The sequence below is a fragment of the Paramisgurnus dabryanus genome, chromosome 17 (genome assembly GCF_030506205.2).
Source record: "Paramisgurnus dabryanus chromosome 17, PD_genome_1.1, whole genome shotgun sequence".
Classification (NCBI taxonomy): Eukaryota; Metazoa; Chordata; class Actinopteri; order Cypriniformes; family Cobitidae; genus Paramisgurnus; species Paramisgurnus dabryanus.
In genome coordinates this window covers 19,021,923-19,042,021 of record NC_133353.1, presented here as the reverse complement: position 1 = coordinate 19,042,021, position 20,099 = coordinate 19,021,923, and the positions used below count along the sequence as shown (strand labels likewise).

Here is a 20,099-nt window from a genome sequence, read left to right as displayed (position 1 = left end):
TTACCGGCAACCCAGCTGCAATAACATTGTAATTTCTACGGATTTTTTTTACAGTGTATCACCAAGTTATCGTGTCAGTTCTGAGTCACTATAGAGAAATCTTTAGGATTTATCCATTTTAAAACACATAAATAAGCAAATAAATGTGTTACATTAATCGAATTCAGCTGTCCTACTGATTTCAAAAGACTTATTTCAAAATACTTTTGTAAAATAAAACATTTTGTTACAGCATGTAATGTTTTTGTGGAATTTTCATCTTTGCATTAATAATCAAGAAATTATAAATAGGTTGCCATTATGAGAGATTATGAGATTGTTTGAAGAATTACTTTTAGTATTACTGCTTAACTGTCTATCATATCCCAGAGAGATTATATACAGACTAACCTGAGGCAGGTTTCATACTTATTTATAATGTGATTGACTTAATAAATGGAAGTATTCCTGCATGTTCCCTATATTAGTTGCCAGGCACTGGTGTAGTGGGTATATTCTAAATGTATGCCCCCAAAGTAAAAGTGGGTATACCCATGCCATTAAATAAAGAAGTAGGTACTCCATATAAAGGGTATGCAACCACGTCACTTTACCATCTTAAATTGAATTTAGTTGGCCTTAACAAAGACCCTTAACTTGCCAAACAACCAGTAGTCTGTGGGCATTAGCATATGGCCAGCCATTGCTTTTCCTAACATATATGTTTGTCTTGCCTAACAATATTAAACCATTCCACCTTTGTAGAACATAAGGCTCATCATAATGGATGTTTTTTAATGAAGGCTCACTTACAAAACTTAAGAATAAGAGTATTAATTGGTGAATTTTTATCCCAAAATTGTACATACCTGACATATGGTTACTGCTACTGATTTAATTTTCCTTTGAATGTTTTTTTGCAGTCTGAAAAAAGACTGCTCCAAATTTTTGTTGAATCTGTTAGCACAGTCTATGTTTCCCATTTTAGACACGTTTTTCACGCTATGCTAAGGCTATCGATTAGACTTTTTGTCACTCAGTCACTTTTGCCGAAGGGACATCCTCTACTGCATATACCCTGCACTACACCACTGTTGCCAGGGAAACCTGCAAATAAAATTTTAAGAGATCATTGAATCTATATCAGGTGATCTCAGTCAGTAATCCACAAATCATTTTCTCACCGACCTTCACCTGAAACTGCCATACAGTTTGTAGAACATTGCATTAGCATCTCAAATGGGTTCAATATCCAAGAAACATAAACAGATAAAAACTGATAAAAATGTATACCTTAAAGGCACTGTGGGTTTGTTGAATGTATAAAATAGCCTAAAAATGTAAATATATTTACCTTTGCAAAAAAATGTGTTACATTATTAAATGGCTTTAAAAAGTGTGAGAGTAGACATGGTGTAATTTTTGGCAAACCAGTTTTGGCTTAATCGTACGATAAGCAGGTGTTGATGCGACGATTCTTTAAATACTATTTCTATATGGCTTTAAGCCAAATTAAACATGTTTTTTTTTTTTTTTTTGTAGCAATGTTTGTGCCATATACCGAAAAAACTTGGAAAGAAATTAATCATACTTTGGGAGATATTCACTGGGGTAAAAGTGAAAACCCCAACTCATTGATTTGTATACTTTTTAATGCTTAAACCTGACCCTGTGTTGTTCCGCAAAGCAATTGTTTCCAATAGCGTTTTCCTCTGCTGAGGTATTTATGGCAGGTATTGGATTTTATGACAGGTATTGATAGTGATAGAAAATCGTAGCGTAATATTGCCATGCGAGCTGTTATAATTTTGTTTCCCTGGTTTAGGAGAGCTGTGCCAGACAACGAGTGACGTACACAAGTACCGAGAACGCGCGTCACTCTTGTTCTTGTTTTTTTCCATAATTCTCAGCTGTCGAGATAACATGGCAGTCAATTCACACAAACATGCAGGCATTTAAAACAACAAGTACATACTTGTCTAGTTTATAGTTTCTCCTTTGTTGTTGTTTTTTTTTTCTTTTCTTTTGTATGTGTTCATTAATTTACTGATTTCGCAATTTAATACAATTGGAGATGGATAAGAATTGAATGGTACATATGACTCTACTCCTTTGTACCTGGAACAGTGGCTGTGTGTAGACATGTCTGATCACACGTTATCGCACATTTATTCCTTGCAATTCCAGATATAATACGTGGGCTGGACCTCACTTTGGGAACTAAAAACTGCATTAATCTAAACATCCCCTCCAACAGTGAACGTTATATTGTATCTCTGGCGACATCTACAGTATCTGTTCTCTTTACCCTAAAGATAAAGGTGATTTAGTGTAGACTCAAAAATAATCTTAAGATATTTGTAAAACACAGATTGTATCTATAGCCTAGATGGATGATATTTCCTTACACTGTGTCAAAATGATGCAAAAGGAATTGCGCAAGCATGCATGCAAATTCAAAAAGGCACTCGTGGTTTGTAGAGCACTTCCGCAAAGCAGCTCTGTGGCCGTTTTCTATTGAACCCACGATCACCTCCACTTGATCTTGCGTGTTCCATGCATTCGTGACCCCTAAAACATGTGAACAGACAGACCGCCCAGTGAAAATACAGGTGGGGAAAGAGGGGAGGGAATCCCTGACGTGTCTTTACATTGCTTTTTACCAAGGAAACCCATGCGCGTGTGTCCTGACGCAACTGCCCATTTTTGGAAACATGCGTCAATGGTCGAAACCAAATGAGAAATGGGGATTGGAGTAAAAAGCGAACATGTCTAAATCAAGCCAAATCACAATAAATGAAATGTCATTTTGTAAATAAGATTAGTTTGCACCAGTTTTGTTCAGATTTCAGTATTTTGTCTTCAATGATTATCAAGGTCTGGCCACATATGTAACAACGTACGGATTGAACACCCCTATTTTGTTCTGAAACATATCAGGTCTGTGACGAGTACTGTAGTTGGCGTTAATAAGTCAAGCTGCGAACTAGAGTAGTGCCATTGAAGTGAGTCATCTAACGGCGTGACCTGAAGAATTAGCACTAAAGTTCGCTTACTCGCCAAAATCAGTTCAGCAAAGTCCAGAGCGGTACACTCATCGCTGCCGTGAGTCACAGCTGTAGGGACAGGGCTAAACCTGCGAGAACACCGAGTTCACTGAAGTAGGTGCTTCACAGATTTTTTTTTTTTTTAAATTTTTATCTTGTTCTTGTAGAACATCTTAGTGTCTATTATTTTTAGGTACAAGTTTACAACGGGAATATCAATTTATTGGACTATAGGAGACATTTGAGAGCACCTTCGCTAATAATAGAATGTTATTGTATCTGGATTAATGTACCTACTATAGCCTACAGACCATAAAGAAGTATTCTTGATATTATGTGTAGATTAGGCATAAAGGAATCGCTTTGCTTGGAAGTGCTTATTTGCCACTGAAGACAATCTGATCGTGTGGGAACTCATTGTCAACCTTTTGAAATTTCCTCCTATTTCCCTGGATCATGTACCAGGATTACACAGGGACATACGACACATCATCCCGCGGAAGCAGCAGCTCACCGGCGCACCCAGACAACAGCCCCATTCCTGTTTCCAACTACCAGGTACAGTACATCCTGGTTCTTGTATTTATGTATCTAATAGCCTAACGTTATACTTGCACATATAGCCTACATTACACATAGACTGCAAATCCTGTATTTACCAACCTGATAATTTATAACAGTAGCCTACCATTCAAGCGGCACCACAAAATAATTGCACATATAAACAGGCAGTCTTAAACGTAATACATCCCGAGAAGTGAATATCAGTTATTGGATGTTGCTTTTTTACTTTGTTTTCTAATAGGAAAAGTGCACACATGTTGCACCTGAATACAATTGACTTTGCATATTGTGACAAACTTAAAGTTTATGAATATAGCAATGCTTGGGGCGCGCATCTTCACTCAATGTTTAGAACATCTCTTACGAATTCCTCTCGTGCTCGTAATAGAGTAATTTTCAGAGGAAAATTTTCCCTTCTGCAATCATATTGCAGCAAGAGTGCAGATGTTGGCTCTGATAACATTATATTTCCGTGGAATTAGACATCTTGACAGATAAGGGGAGCAATGGCGTGGGTGGCGTGCGTAATGTGAAATAACACGCGGAGGGTGCGCACATAGTGGCCACAGGATGCCACACTTCCGGTACTGTATCATAGTTAATACTTTATTAAACCTAAAATATGGTTTATGGACAGACTAGTTCTGTACCAGTCTTTTTTTTAAATAAGTCATTATTTTGTGAATTACTTATAAATTTGTGTGACTACATGATGAACAAAATGAAAGTAATAAAATGCCTAAATGCATTATTAATGTATCCTAGGTTTTAGGCATTAAAACTATCCAAAAATTAAATTGAATTAAACTAATGCCAGGGTTTGCACAGGGTCAATTAAGCAACATGTAATATCTTATGGTGTGCAAAACAGCCCCAACAGAAATGCCATCATTTACTGGTAAATTTGCTGTTTTACTAACAAATAAAAATGAAATGCCACCTCCCATTCCAGAATGTGCTGTTTAATCAAGGGAAGACTCCTAAAGGTGAAAATTGTGTGGAGGGGAAAATTTGGGTCAACAGCAAAGCAAATGTTTTGGCAATAACACAAATACTGCTTTGTAAGAGAATTAAAGGCAATGTCAAAGTGCTCATCTTTCCTTTGTGGTAGAAAATGTGGAAGCTTGTAGTCTTTCACAACACTTATATTTTAGAGAGATAGAATAATCTTAAGTGAACATTAAAAGATTTAAGTGAAATGTTCGACTGTAACCTTTAGAGTTATAGCCTACTATAAATGACCTGTACTCGCAATGAGTGGTGAGGTTATTTTATTTTAAACAACAGAAAGTTTCCTGAAATTCATTCGCCAGTAAATGATTTGCGGTTAACATTCTCCATCACGTAGTCAGTTTACTGTTAAAATCCCACCAGGAATGTGTGAATGGACTGGAATTTGGTGGATGGAATGTGATGACATGGAAAGCTTGTTAATTTTTTCGGAAGACTGGACAAAGTAATTTTATAACGTTATTCAGCATTTATTAAACTGAATCTTTATAAATATTTGTCTAACATTTTGTTAATAAGACTTAATACTTAATAGATTAATTCTCATGTGTTTTGAGTATGAATTTTATATAAACAGAGTTTAATGGTTGTTTGGTAATCTGTTAAGCATTATATTCATAATACAAATTCATGTGGAAATTAGAAATGAAAAGCTGGAAATATTATCAGTACTAGTTATTTTAATTTAATAGTTAAACTTACAATTAGTTAAACTATAACACGTTTACATGATGTAATATAATTGTATCCTGTAGGTATATACAAAAAAAAAACACATTTTTCAAAATTGGAAATGTTTCACAAATGAGTTTCTAAATGGAGCTTGCACTATAGACAAGCAAGTTCACACACTGAAAGGATATACATTTAAGTCAAAACAATGGGAGCATTTTCAGTAGTATCCCACCCTTTAAAACTGAAAATATTTTTATTATAGTTTTTTATAAAAATGACAGTTGTTATTTTTTTCTTATTTGACCATTTTGTCTTATTTGCATAAGTGACCAAAGCTCTTCTCTGTCCTTACCATGCTCTTTATTAAAGACATTGTCCTCTTTGGAAAAAAACATCTGTTAAAAATCCCACACAAGTGGTGATTTTGTTCTCCATTGCATCACAGAAGCTATTATCTGTTCCTGCTTAGCTTGTGTCCTGCTTGGCTTGTGTCAGGGTGGGTTGCGGGCTTTCCCATGATTCACAGTGTGTATCACATTTTCGTTCTGGGGGTCAAGCAGTCAAGAGGGCACGGTACGAAAAAGCAGTGGGAATGATTCATTCGTTTTCAAATGTGGAGATTTTTAAAATGGCTAAAAGTGGGTGGCTTGGGGGACTACATTACCAAAAATAATAAATCATACTATGTAAAATGGTTAAAGTTAAAGCCTACTTTTCACCCCTTTTCCCTAAATGCCAATATTTGTACAGGTTGTTTTGTTCTATCATTTTCTTTGGATTTGTGTTTATCCACACATTTCTTTTTCTTTACAGAAATACAGAGGAGACATGCCTGGCTCTAGCAGTGCCTTTATTCCAACCATTAATGCCATAACTACCAGTCAGGACCTGCAATGGATGGTTCAGCCCACTGTAATCACCTCTATGTCTAATCCATACTCCCGGCCTCATTCATATGGTATGTCTGTGTCTAGTGGCCCAACCCTTTTTGGCAACACAGCCCTCACACGGCCCGGGGTCATCCGATCCATCGGCGACACCCGAGGACGACGCAAGAGAGATGAGCAGGTTAGTCTAGATGGTAACAACACGTTGTCAACATGTTAAAGTAGTTTAAATAACATTGCTTTTTATTTTAGAGATGTAAAGGCTTATTTTTTTTACTGCTTGTCAGTTATTAAAGCTCACTCCTTATTTTGTGTGCAGCTCACTCCAGAGGAAGAGGAAAAAAGAAGAGTTAGGCGAGAAAGAAACAAATTAGCTGCAGCTAAATGCCGGAACCGGAGAAGAGAACTAACTGAGATGTTGCAAGGGGTAAGTTGTTTGTTCTTCTTAAAAGAAGCATTCCCTAAATGTACGTGCACAATGAAACACTAATTTTCGAAATGCCCACAATTGTCTCAGGACCCTTTTTCAGATAGGTCTGGAAGGTAAAAAAAGAGACATTCTAAAATGGCAGTTTTTACAGCAACAAAAGACCAGTGTTGTCTGAGAAACTTGGGAATGCCCAGACAATGAAGGCTGTAGTTGAGCTACTTAGATTTATAATGTCATCTGTTAGCAAGTCAGACCTGAAACATCAGGGAGGAATGTGCTACGTGGAGTTGGGCTGAGGAAAACTTCTAATATTGTTCAAGGAGGAAACCACAGCTAACCATCAAATCCCACACACTGCTAACTTCCTTCTTTCCTTCTCCCAGCCCATTCGTTCATCACCAAATAAGGAATTTTATCTAATACAGTAATAACTTTCAAAGTATGCATTAACTGCTTCTTTCTTAGCAATTGCAGCGTAGGTTTTTAATTTTGATTCCTAGACACATTTATGCGGTAAAGAATTCAGACCATTAAAGTTTGTCTTTGGTTGTCGCATCATGTTGTTATGTCAGTATTTTAACTTAAGGCCTTTTACTTAAGTCATAATTTGAATTTCACAATATAAATCAATATAAAAATTATGTGTTTAATTTGAGTTGCCGCATCAGATGCCCTGCATAGCCAGAACATTTTTTCAGGGTTGGCCAGGTAAGACCCAGCAATTATTTTGGGGTGGCCAAAAAATCTTACTTTGTACTCTACTACATTTTTAAAAATCGCTCGTTCGTTTTTATTTATCAGTGGATAAAAAACGTAACTGGGCAAACTTAAGATGCACACGTGACGCGTCAAACCACCAATCAGGCTACAGCACGCGCTTCATTTTGAACTTGTTTTGGTTGCCCCAGTAATGTTATACTTTAGCGTGAATACACGGTTCATGTAAGAGACACGATACAGCAGCTAGCGTATTGTTTGGAGAGTGAAACTGCATTTATAAACAACAGAGAAAATAACTGACTCACCACAACAACCATGGCCTTATTTATGTAAGTTTTTTAAGTTGTTGAAAAGAAGAACGAGTCCTTGTGTCTTCTCTGCCTGCCTCGAGACTGTGCTATTTCATTTTACAAGAATTCTCCTTCAAATCTAAGGAAACACGTAGAGGTAAGCCATTTTCATTCTGCTTATATTTTTAAATGAGCAATCTTAACAGTAACTTGCATATAACTGTTTCATTGTGTTGTTAAAATATATACTACGTTATCATGAATAAACTTTGCTAAGTAAGCTAGGCTGACTGGTGCACAACGTGACAGTAGCTATGCAGGCTAACTTTTTAGCTGTATAACTGTTATTTAGTTGTTTCACTGAAGTCAACAGGTGGATTGGAGTGCTCCTTTTTTTCTAAAAGTTTTGCTTCCAAAACATATAAATACATTTATTTATGTATTACAATATACATATGACATGCATCAGCACATGAAATGTTTTTGAAATTATATTGGCTTATTTTATATGTCAAATTAAGCTAAACTAATTTCTAGATATGTAGTTAATGTTTTGAATATTTTATTTTGCAGAGAAAGCATGGTAGCCACATTAAAAGGTATGTTGCCATAACAGCATCAAGGAAAAGAAAACTGGAAAGTGAGGATGCTCCTTCAACCTCCAGATAGTAAAAGAATACTCCTGTGAACCTGTGCTTAGTTCAAGTTTTTATTACCCTTAAACTGTTAAACTATGTAACAAATAAATCTTGAAATGAGACTTACTGCTCTTAAATCCTGTTATTTAATTTGGTGCTAAAGGAATTCTTTTGGCTTATGATCAATAATAGACATCAGTGTCTGATTCATTTATGTCCTTCTATTAATAGATTGGTGAGCCAAGCGAGTTTTTTCACGTAATTTGAGTTCAGCATGAGTTTCGTAACAAAAATGATAAAGCCATAACAAATCACAGTACTTTTGTACTTGAGTACATTTTGAGGCAAGTACTTTTGTACTTTTACTCAAGAAAAATGTAAAGCAAGTACTTTTACTGGAGTAATATTTTACCTTGGTATCTCTACTTGTACTCAATTACATAATTTGTGTACTGACTAGTAGAGATGCACAGATCAGCACTTACATCACAAAACCCTTTTATGATAAATTATCCACCTGACACCCAGTCACACAAACTTATGATTTTCTCTCATTTATATATCCTCACCCTTATTCTCCCAATATAGTCTCATTACCTTTACTGTGACAGATATATGATATGTTAAATTAATATGTTTTTAAAGAGCACCTATTTCATTGCTAAAAAACGTTTTTTTTGTGTGTGTATTTGGTATAATACATTGTGTTTGCAGGGTTTCTGGTTAAAAAAAAAACACATTATTTTTCACATACCGTACATTTTTGTAGCTCCAGATTACACTCTTCCTAAAAACGCACAGACTTGAAAAGCTCTGTGTCCCTGATTGGCCAGCTAATATGTACGTTGTGATTGGTCTGAATCTAGGCTTTGAACCGGTTCACGGAACGAAAACCGGAAACTTTTGATGTTTTGCAAGGAACAGAAACGAAACCAGAAACTATCAAAAAATATATTTTCCGGAACAGAATCGTTTATTTAAAATAATGGAAACTGTTTAATACCATTATTTTTTTTCGTTCTTTGACAAGATTTCTGTGCAATATGACTTGGTGAAGCCTTTGAAACATGTGTGAATGATCAACTTTCACCCTATTTAAATTTGTGTATTAATCTGCAATTCGCATAAGAGCCGAACCGTGCATCAACTGTGATCTGTTACACCACTAATTAGTTTAAAAAAAATGAGATACTAGCCTACAATATTTACCTCTGTTGCCTACAATCCATGTGTTTGTTGTAGTCCAAGAAAAGAGATTTACGTTGGAGACGAAAGGATGTCATCATTTGCTTTGGGGTATGTACCTTTTGCATATCGTTAACATGCCTTATGTGCTTTTTGTGTGAGGTGAACAAATCCCTCACACTCAATTTTTCAGAACTCGCCTGTTTGTACTTCTAAACCAATAAAAACATTTGGTGCGAGGTCACGGTGTTTGGGTTCTGGCGCAAGGTCACGCGTTGGGGTTTGCACGCTCACAAGGTTTGCGAAACGTAAACACTACAGGCTAAAACACTCAAAACGACAGGATGAAGCGTGCAAAAAAAGTAGTGTCTGGGACAATTTTTCCAAAAAGAATGACACGGATGTAAGGTGCTTGTAACTTGTAACTTGTCTATGCAAAGCTTAAATACAGTAGTAACACATCATCTATGATGTATCACCTGAAAACGAGATACCCGCAAGCCTCTTCGGGTGATCTATGCTAGCTGGTAGGAAATGTGACAAACAGTGCTCAGAGATTATTACCCCAAAGATATGCGCCCCTTTACTTTGTATGTGGTGAAGGCTTTCTGGAGATTATGCAATTTCTTGAACCCAACTACACAGTCCCGTCTTGACAGACCATAACCACACACAATGAAGAGCATTTTGTCAAGAAAAAAGATGAGCTCAAAGCGTGCCTGTAAGGTAGTGGCTGCCAACATTCCTGAAAAGGTGGACTGAGTATCAGTTGCGTGTTTCACCCATAAACTACAACTGACGATCAATGACGCATTTAAGCAATTTGTGTATAAAGCTATATCTGCAGCCAGCAAACTAGTTCCCCATTTCAATCACAGCACTGTAGCCTGCAAAGCACTCCAGGATAAACAAGAACCGATGCAGCTCCCCAAACACAAGCTCATCCAGTCCTGCAAAACTAGATGGAATTCTGTGTTCGACATGTTTGAGAGGCTTCTCGAATAGCGATGGGCAGTGACAGCCGTCTTGTCCGACCGCACCGCCACAAAGCTGCAGGATGCCAGAATTCTTGAGATAAAGGACGAATACTGGGCAATAACGGCTGATTTTAAACCTGTCCTGGAAACCCTCAAATCCGCAACCACTATCATGTCTTCTGAGAAGACCATGTCGATCTCCCACATCTACCCCATCACCTTCAGCAACATTAAAAAGCACATGGCCATCGCTATCAATGACAGGCCACGGTTTGACAGTCATTGAGTGAATGCATGGAGGTAGGTTATAATTTTGTCTTTAGGAGTATCATTTTCAATTTAATTCATTCATCATACACTACACATAGTCAGGTTCAGTTTTTGTCAAGTTACTTAGAAATAGTAATTAGTTACTGATTAATTCCAAAAAAGTAATCCTTGCTTTAGCTATTTTACTGAGTTACTTTTCAAAAACATTTGTGCACAACCTGAATACACTATAAAGCAATAGACTTTCAGCCTAAATCTATTCTTTCTGCATATTTCATTTTCCATCATCGAAAATTTAATTAAATGAAAAAACTATTTTTTTAAAACTTGTTTTGTTAGTTTTAATATTTTAGTTTTATTCACATTGCATCAAGCAAAATGTAATTAAATGCAACAGTTCCAGACTTGAAGAAAATTGCTGAACATTTAAACCTATTTTCTGCACAGCATATAAAATACAAATATATTTTTTTAAATCTTTCATTTAAATAGTAAATAAAATACAGCAATAAAATAATTAAAATGAAAGTCTCTCCTGATTGTATTCCAAATTATTAACATTTACGTCTTTTAACAGTAAAGTGCATATTAAGTTTTGTTTTGTAAATCGTCAGACATGATTTTTACCACTTTGTAGAAAGCCTTTCTTTAAAGTGAATTTCGTTTTCTATAAATTGTATCTTCATTTTAATAAATGTTTCATCAACCAATTGCATGTATTTAATGAATAAAAAGCAAATTGCATTGCGCGCTTTGAGCTAATGCATTACTGCCCATCACTGGTCAGGCTATAGGCCTATTGGGCGTTATATAGGCTACAATTCAAAATATCAAGTGTTATGAATTAATTCATTATAGACATTAATTCAGCTGTATTGTTCGTCACAGGATGACTACAACGAACGCTTGGTTGCAATGCCAGTGATGATCGCCTCTGCCTTGGACCCTCGACATAAACACCTCCCGTTTTTATCAAGAAAAAAACAAAAGGCAGTGCTTGATTAACTCAAGGAACTCTGTGCTGATGTGAAGCATGCAGCTATTGAGAAGGACATGGGTGAGGAAGAAGAGCCTGGTGCTGCAGGAGGAGATGATGATGCTGTGTGACAACACGTCCATCCAGTGGAGCCAGCTACAAGGAGAGTGCAATGAGTCTGCTACTGTGAGATGATTACAGCACTGCAGATGCCACGGATCCACAGTTGGAAGTGGATACGTATGTGAAAGATAGTCGCCCCTTACTAGAAAGCAATCCGCTCAATTGTTGAAGGGCAAACCAGATGCGCTTTCCCAGACTAGCAAGATTGGCGCAGCGCTACCTTTGCATCCCCGGGACTTCTGTTATATCAGAGAGGGATTTCTCCGCTGTGGGCCTTGTGGTTAATCGACTGCGTACCCGCTTGACCCCAGAGCACGTAGACATGCTTGTGTTCTTGAATAAAAATAAGTGAATGACTTGGAATGGGGTAGACCAATATTTTCTGTTATGTAAGAGTGGTTGGGGCCTAACCCTTGACACCTAAGAAAAATAAGTTATGGCATCTGTTAAGCATTCATTAAAGATTTTCACAGTCTATTTTGTAGGCCACAGTATCCTCTATTTAACTTGTTTTTCGTTAATTTATTTTCCAAGAATAACTAATGGCCAAACCATTATGTTATGTTTTACTAATAAGGCGGCCTAACCCTTAACCCGTATTCTCGTTCATAATAAAATCATTTTTTGTTTATTTAATGTTATTCTTAAGAATAGCTGTAGGCCATGTTGGCCATTGTATGTTATTGTTTAGGAGATGTTTCCCTTAACAGATGATGTCTTTTTGAAAAAAAAAAAATATATATATATTAACTATACAAAAGAGTTGCTCTGTCTGTTATTAGAAGGCACACAGTGAGTTAGATCTGCCTTGGCCGGTGCTTCTTTTACGCATTCTGAAGGAGCCTGTTTTATCCATTGGTTTTATCATGTATTAGGTAACATTCTGCATAAGATGAGCATAGATTTGGAAATACATTACATCGACATTCCAGTGTTAACAGATAAGGTAATGATGATCATCATCTTTCTTTATTATTGTTAGCACTACCTCAAACTAAAGCGGCGTCTCTTCGGAGCTGTCACAAATGAGCCACGGCAATGTATCAAATGAGCTTCTAACACTAGACAAATGCCTATATTTTCAACCCAATCACCTTGTACCCAAACCATTTCGAAACTAAGGAGCCATTTGTCCTCTGCTTGCTCACAAGCTCCTCGATGCCGCGTTTGCGGGAATCATGTGTCGCTCTGCAGGGGGATTTTAAAAAAGTGACGTGAGTGGAAGAAGGGTGGTGCAAGGACAGTGTGTGTGTGAGTGGGAGGCAGAGCGGCAGAGAGATGCGACAGAGTTGCGAAATTGCAGTTATTTCAAATAGCGTAGCATATTGTAAATTAATCGGTTTCAACCGGCTAATGAGGCTCGGTGGTCGGTCATGAAAATTTTTTTTTTTGGCATCCCTAATTTTCCCAAAACTTTTAAATGAGTTTACATTTTAGAGAAAGTAGACAATATTCCATTGTCAGCAGTGTTTGAATTATGTCAAAAATTATGGGGGTCCCCTAGAAAAGCCCCACCCCCCGGCCCAGCCTCCTTGTCATTATAGGGTCGCCGTGATTTTACAAAGTAAGACATTTTTTGTTGGTCCTGGATCAACGTTTTATCGAAGAAAAAAAAATATTACCCTTACAAACCCTAATAATTTACTCCCACAAATTAGTATGAAATAATAATTTAAGAACAATTTTTTTTAAAAGCCCCCAACCCAATACTAAATCTAACAATCTGTCAATTCCTCCAGAAAACAGCATGAGGCGCCCTTAAGAGTTTTTTTTTCGAGAGTGTTTTATTTCATATAGAAATCTTTTGGATTAGTTATTTGCGAAATTAATAATGGACAGTACCGCTTTGTGGCAGCGCAGCACGATAATTTTAAATTCATGTAGTATTTTAATAAAAAACCAGGGGACCCCTCAAATGTATATTTTTAATGTCTATAATTCGAATACTGATTATCAGTGGTTTAACGCATCCACTCACTACCCACCAATTAATCATGCTATTTTTAAATACTTGAACCACTTGACCAGCAGGAAATCCGTACATCTTTAGCTTATAGACTGCTACACATGCACGTTTATTCTATGAAGGCAATTCACAGCTGTTCAGCCAGTGGTACAGACTGCTTGAGTCAAAAAGTGCCAGAAAATGTATTCAGTGCTGCAGACCGACTGGTGCATGACATCAAATTAACGCAAGAATCACTCTGGGTAGTGTGGCGTCAAGTCAAACACGTTACTTCAAACTGCTTTCCATAACAGGCTTGGCCAGAGGTACGCCCCTGATCAGGTGTCTCTATTTACAAATGAATGTCAACAGCTAAAGTCTGATTGGGGACCAATTACTCGAGTTGTTGGGAGGTGTGCCTTTTATAGTGTTGAAACTGCTATGAATGTTTAAATGAGGACAAGGTTTGGCAGTGAATGAAATGTACTAGCCTAGGTATACATGCATCATCAATGTGTGTCTTGAATTAGAGGTAAAATAAGGCTTAGTTTATTATGGTTTATACCAAGATAATTTACTGTGATTTCTTATTAAATAATTGCTTATGAGATGTAATTAAACAGCACATGCTCAATATTATTAATATTCCTACTGCTCATTTTAAAAAGGAGAGTTGTGCTTTTACTTTTCTGAGCAACTAGTGCTAAATGAAGCTTGGCAAATCTCATTATCCTACATTCTATGAAGAACTCAAGCAATATCTCAGGACCAGATAAACAAAGATTTTGGCATTGCCTTTTTTTGTCTTGGGCTAGTTAGCAACCCCTAAGTACCCTATCAACTTTATGTAAACCTTCAGAACAGCTTAGCAATGTCCTGCATGTTTCTTCTGTCTTGAATTTAAGCAATGCCTTGTTTTGATTGTCACATGACAATCGGTCTGCACAGCACCACATAAAGTACCTCAAGAGCAATTCGAGAGGAGACTGCTCCACATCCTTTTGAATCCCACTTACAGTACTTTGAGGTCCACAATTGGCCTGTGCAGCACCACAGATATGTATCAAATGTATCTATTCTTTCCCATTCATTCACCTTAACTGTTTCTTGCTGGTGGAATGATCTTTCTAACTCTACATGATCTGTTTCATTCCTCACAATATTCAAGAATCTTTTCCGCTAACACTTGAGTAAAACAAATTGAATACTCACATTGTACTTCTATTCTTTTTTTTCTTGCATGCATTTATTTGATCTATTGTTAAATCCATTTTTAAGCCATGTTGGGTACTTTTTGAGCAGAACACACTGTTTGGTTAAAATTTACCTAATGCTGGGTTGTTTTAACCCAACTGCTGTGTTATTATAACCTATGGTTGCATAACAACATGCAAACATTGGGTCATTTTTAACCCATCATGTGGTAATTTGTCCAATATCTACCCATTATGGGTTAAAAATAATCCAGCCATTTTTAGAGTGCAGTCATTATCATATCTGATTACAGGTCAGTGCAGACTTGTGGAGATTTAGACCTGGGTTGCTTGTACGGAAAAAAAAACTAAAGTTTATGTTAAGTGGTCTCAGAGAGGACTGGAGAGGTATAACAGTGTTGCTGGTGGCACCAAAAAACACACCAGTTGTTTGATGGTGTGCTTCACATTTACATTTAGTCATTTAGCAGACACTTTTATCCAAAGCAACTTACAAATGAGGAAAACAATGGAAGCAATTACATCAACAAAAGGGCAGCAGTGCATAATTACTCTCAATCTTGTCTCGGTTAACCTACCGCAGTATACAAAGCAGAAATATATTTAAAAAATTTAAAGAGTATGACAGAACTGAAGAAATTGTAAGTGCTAGCAGAGCAGGGTCAGATGTAAACAAAAAGTCTTCAGTCGGTTTTTGAAAGTTGCTAACAACTCTTGTGGTAAGGCAGATCATTCCTACAGTCGTGAACGCTCCAGGAGAACATGCATGATACATTTGTGACTGGAAATTGTTTGCGTCAAGTTACATTCTGTTATCTTCTAAACACTCGAACTCGAACACTCATTTGCATAAATAAGCACTCATGTTTTCCGCAAATGTTTCACTGTGAAATTTAAGAAAACTTTAACATTATAAATCAATTACAAGCAAAAATATTTTCTATGCAGAAGTGCTTAAAAATGTATGTTGTGAATATTTTATTTAACATGACCATTTTGTCTTTTTAATACAGGAAACAGAGAAGTTAGAAGAGGAGAAGGCTGACCTGCAGAAGGAAATAGAGACACTCCAGAAGGAAAAGGACAAGTTAGAATTTATGTTGGTTGCCCACAACCCAGTGTGCAAACTGCCCCTTGAGGAACGACAGAAGAGCTCTCACAGCCAGCAGTGTGGACCCCTTCCTCTGACCCTGCGCTCCAACCTGGTTTCCCGGGGCCTAATGAAGACTCTGAACCCAGTGGTAGTGAAGCAGGAGCCTTTGGAGGAAGATGAAGAAGAGGAGGAGGAGGGAAAAGCACAACATTCAGTCATCAAGCCTATCTGCCTGAGCAGTGGCATGTTTTGTTCTGATGGAGACAGCCTCAACACACCTGTGGTGGCTGCCTCCACACCGGTGTCCACCCCCAGCAACCCCAGCCTCATCTTCACTTACCCAAACATGCTGGAACCCGAGAGTCCCTCACCCTCGTCGGAGTCCTGCTCCAAAGCACATCGACGTAGCAGTAGCAGCGGCGATCAGTCTTCAGATTCCCTCAATTCTCCTACTCTGTTGGCGCTCTGAAGGAAGCTTTTAGGATCTCCATGGCACTCTCAGCTGGGATTTGAAGCTCTATGAAGCTGAGAAACCTTGAAGGGCTAATTTGCTCATTATAATGTTTTGGTTTTTGTTTGTGATTTGTTGTTGTTTAGATGTATGCACAAATTTTAAACGCTATTTCAGCTCTGAATAGTGGTGAGGTTTCTCAATACAAATAGAAAGTGGGAGGAAAGCTTGCATCATTTTATCTTTAAGATAATCTTGCAGTCAGTGCTTAATAAAGCTATTGGCCCCCAGTTTGGAAGCATGGCTGGTTACTATTCTCTGCTAGCCATCTGATTTTAAACAGAGCAAAATTGTAAAACGTAATTACTGATAGGTACTGAATCCAATATTGGACACTACGCTAGACGACTGCTGCTCAAAACTTTCGTACTTGTGATGTGTGATTTTTGTCTCATTGTATTTTGTCTCCTGCTGTTTATACTTTTTAGGATTCACTAGATGAGCCTAAATTCCAGATGTTAAAAGAATAACCTTCTAAAATAAAAGGCTGTATTTTGTTGATATTTTGTATATGAGGAACAAGTGCTATCAAATTTTGCCAAATTTACATACCTTTTTATATGTTAAAAAGTAAAAAAAAACACTCATTAGCATCAGTGAATCTACTGTCAGGGATTTTTGTCTTACAAGCCATACAAGCATTAATAGAAGCAATTGCACATAGAAATCAATAATTAAAACATAATATATGAGTATAAATAAGGGAAACTCCAGCCATATTAGGCTCTGCCTCTTACCCTGACATTGCAATACTGCTTTTCTATTGGCGCACACTGTGTTTAAAAAAAATAATTTAACTATGTTTAACTTTTATAATATATACTTTTATGTATTGACTGGTAGATGCCCTTTTTGCAGGGTACAGTTTGAACTGATACATATACCAGCTATATGGGCACTTCTCCCTGAAACACTGGTTGGCTTTATAGCTGCACTTGGGAACAGATGCACTTTTTTAGCAACCTTATAATCAAATAAAATGCTATTACTTTACAAAGTCGGATAACATTGAAAATTTGAAGCAATAGGTGAGTGTATGTGTTTTGGACACTGAAGAAAAATATTTTTGAATAAACTCTTGAAAAACATTCCTTGGAAAAGAGACTGAACTTTAAAGAGAACTTGAGTTATTGTTTGTTGTCACTACAGTCAGTTACTGACTGAGCATCAACAAGAGTGTTTTGTTGTACTGGATGCAGCAAAAAAAAAAAAACCAGTTTGCTTGACTTGTTTCTGTTTGTGGGACTTCTATATTGCTTATTTATTTCTGGAACTTTAGTTAAAGGGAAAGTTCACCCCAAAATGAAAATTCCTTATGTTGTTAAACCTGTATGAGTATGTTTATTCTGTTGAACACAAAATGTAACAACCCAGTTGATGGTCCCCATTGACTTCCATAGTAGGATTAACAAATACTATGAAAGTCAATGGGTACTTTCAACTATGTCCTTATCATCTGATCAAAAAAATTCTAGCATTGATAAAAAAATCTTTATTTTTCTACAATATGAACAAACTCATAAAGGAAAGATGGCAGAATTTTTTTTGGGGGGGTTAACTATCCCTTTAAACTTGATTAAACACCTATAAAAAGTAAGAGATTTTATTTGTGAATTTATACCAAAAAAGAGCAAATGTCTGAGGACAGTGTGTTATGTTGTCAGTCTTTAAACCCAGTGTAATTTAAGCAAGCAATTTGTACAGTTTTCTGCATATGTACTTCTCTGTCTGTATTTTCTCTTTTAATATATTGCTTTAACTCTTAAAAGACAGAAAATAACCAACAAAAAACAGCAATATACAAAGCTTTGTTTGTTTAATTGGTCATTTAAATTGATTACGACATATGAACATACCACTTTGGAAACATTTTTATTATGTATTTTGCTTGTGCACAGTATTTGAATATGTTGGATTATCATTGTTACATTGTGGTGCTTTTGTATTTGCTTTTTTCATCAATGCTGTTAATTTATGATTTACTCAATTAACATGAAGATATAAGCATCTTGATATTGGATGGTATAGCTCTAAATCTGTCATTAAACTTTAGTAGACCGCTTTGTTTAAGATTTGTTTAGCACCAATTGATGTTAATGAGAAATATTAGGAACACACACACACACTTGTTTTGTAAAATGCATAAAAACATTACTTGATGAATGGATAAAGGAAAGAAAACACGCTGTAAAAATATGCAGCATTTTTGTCAAATCAACATATATTTTTATGTTACTTTAACTTATTAAATCAAGTTGAAATTGTTTAATAGCCAAAACCTAAAACCAAGTTGTTTTAACTTTATACTGCATTTTTTTCACAGCGCATTAATTAAAATAATCTAGGTATGTACAGTATGTTTGATTTAATTTGAGTGTAGTACATCAAATACAAATCTACCTGCTCCTTTCATCCGTGCTGATAAAACTGTGCTTCTGCTCTAGTTCAGACTATTAAGACATTGCAAGCTGCACCTTATGTAGAAAATTCAAACATTGCCCAGCAAGTAACACTAAATTGAGAATGTGTTGATTTGCCTAAAAAAATGCATTTGTACATTTTACTTTAACCTAAAAATCCCTATATACAACTATCATTTCAAACATTTATGTTTTGGTTAAAGGTGCATTAATTTTACTTTCTTATTATTATTTTACATTATTATTAAATAAATAATTTGCCATGCTGAGGTTTTGGTAAGAATCAAAGAATCAAGTCATTATTGCCTGTTTTGCAGTTGTGTATTGAAATGTAGACCATATTCATGTGTTTATGTGGAAATCTATTATTTTTAAATAAATCTTTTTGAAAATGTGTACTCTGAGCATATTGTTTTTGTCTTTTATAAGGTACAGTCATTATGAAATTAGAAATGTTCACACATTTTGCCACAGATTGATAAACAACATTTTATGTAATCTTAAATCACTTTAAAGGGGACATTTCACAAGACATTTAAGATTTAAAATAAATCTTTGGTGTCCCCAGTACTTATGTGAAGTTTTAGCTCAAAATACCATATAGATAATTTATTGTAGCATGTCAAAATAGGCACTTTATGGGTCTGAGCAAAATAAATAGTTTTTGTGTTCATCCATTTAAATACAAATTAGCTGGTGGGTAGGCGGAGTCTCAAGGGCTTGCATGCTGCAGACAGTATCAGACAGTCAGCCACAACAAAGCAGGAGATTCTCACTTAACAAGTTAGTAGTGGTGTTCAGCTTTATATATTTGGACCAGTTTAAAAGGTCAATCATCTGTTTTATTCATATTAAATATGTGTTCATCAGCAGATGAGGAGGATTGTGGGATAAAAATATAGACTTTAAACGGGCACAATGATTTTCAGCATTTTACAATAAAATACACTTCCAAAAATACTCAGTTTACTTTTTGACCGAACCACACAAGCACATTTAAATTATCTGTAATAAAACAACAAGTTTTAATGCTTGTATTATACTTATATTCTTAATCTTCATAGAAACAGATAAAACAACATGTTTATGATTATGTTGTGTATGATTAAAGTTAATACATTCAAGTTGTTCTTTCAGTCTGTAA

General features: G+C 36.1%; 1 protein-coding gene and 1 long non-coding RNA gene across 5 annotated transcripts; both read left to right on the top strand.

Annotated features, from left to right (window-relative positions):
* Window positions 1-2,959: 2,959 nt before the first annotated feature.
* On the top strand, window positions 2,960-19,351 carry fosl2 (FOS like 2, AP-1 transcription factor subunit). 4 transcript variants are annotated; one of them, XM_065288717.1, is made up of 6 exons: window positions 2,960-3,140; window positions 3,492-3,584; window positions 6,090-6,344; window positions 6,483-6,590; window positions 9,484-9,537; window positions 15,945-19,351. In XM_065288717.1, the coding sequence occupies exons 3-6, from the start codon at window positions 6,105-6,107 to the stop codon at window positions 16,491-16,493; spliced, it is 951 nt and encodes a 316-aa protein (XP_065144789.1). In that variant the 5' UTR covers window positions 2,960-3,140; window positions 3,492-3,584; window positions 6,090-6,104; the 3' UTR covers window positions 16,494-19,351. The 4 variants fall into 4 exon arrangements, with proteins under 4 accessions (XP_065144789.1, XP_065144787.1, XP_065144786.1 ...); XM_065288715.1 differs by having other exon boundaries at window positions 3,369-3,584; XM_065288714.1 differs by having other exon boundaries at window positions 3,220-3,584.
* Window positions 6,597-8,363, top strand: LOC135778247 (uncharacterized). The gene is made up of 2 exons (XR_010544475.1): window positions 6,597-7,760; window positions 8,177-8,363. It is a non-coding gene; the product is annotated as an uncharacterized lncRNA (long non-coding RNA).
* Window positions 19,352-20,099: the final 748 nt, after the last annotated feature.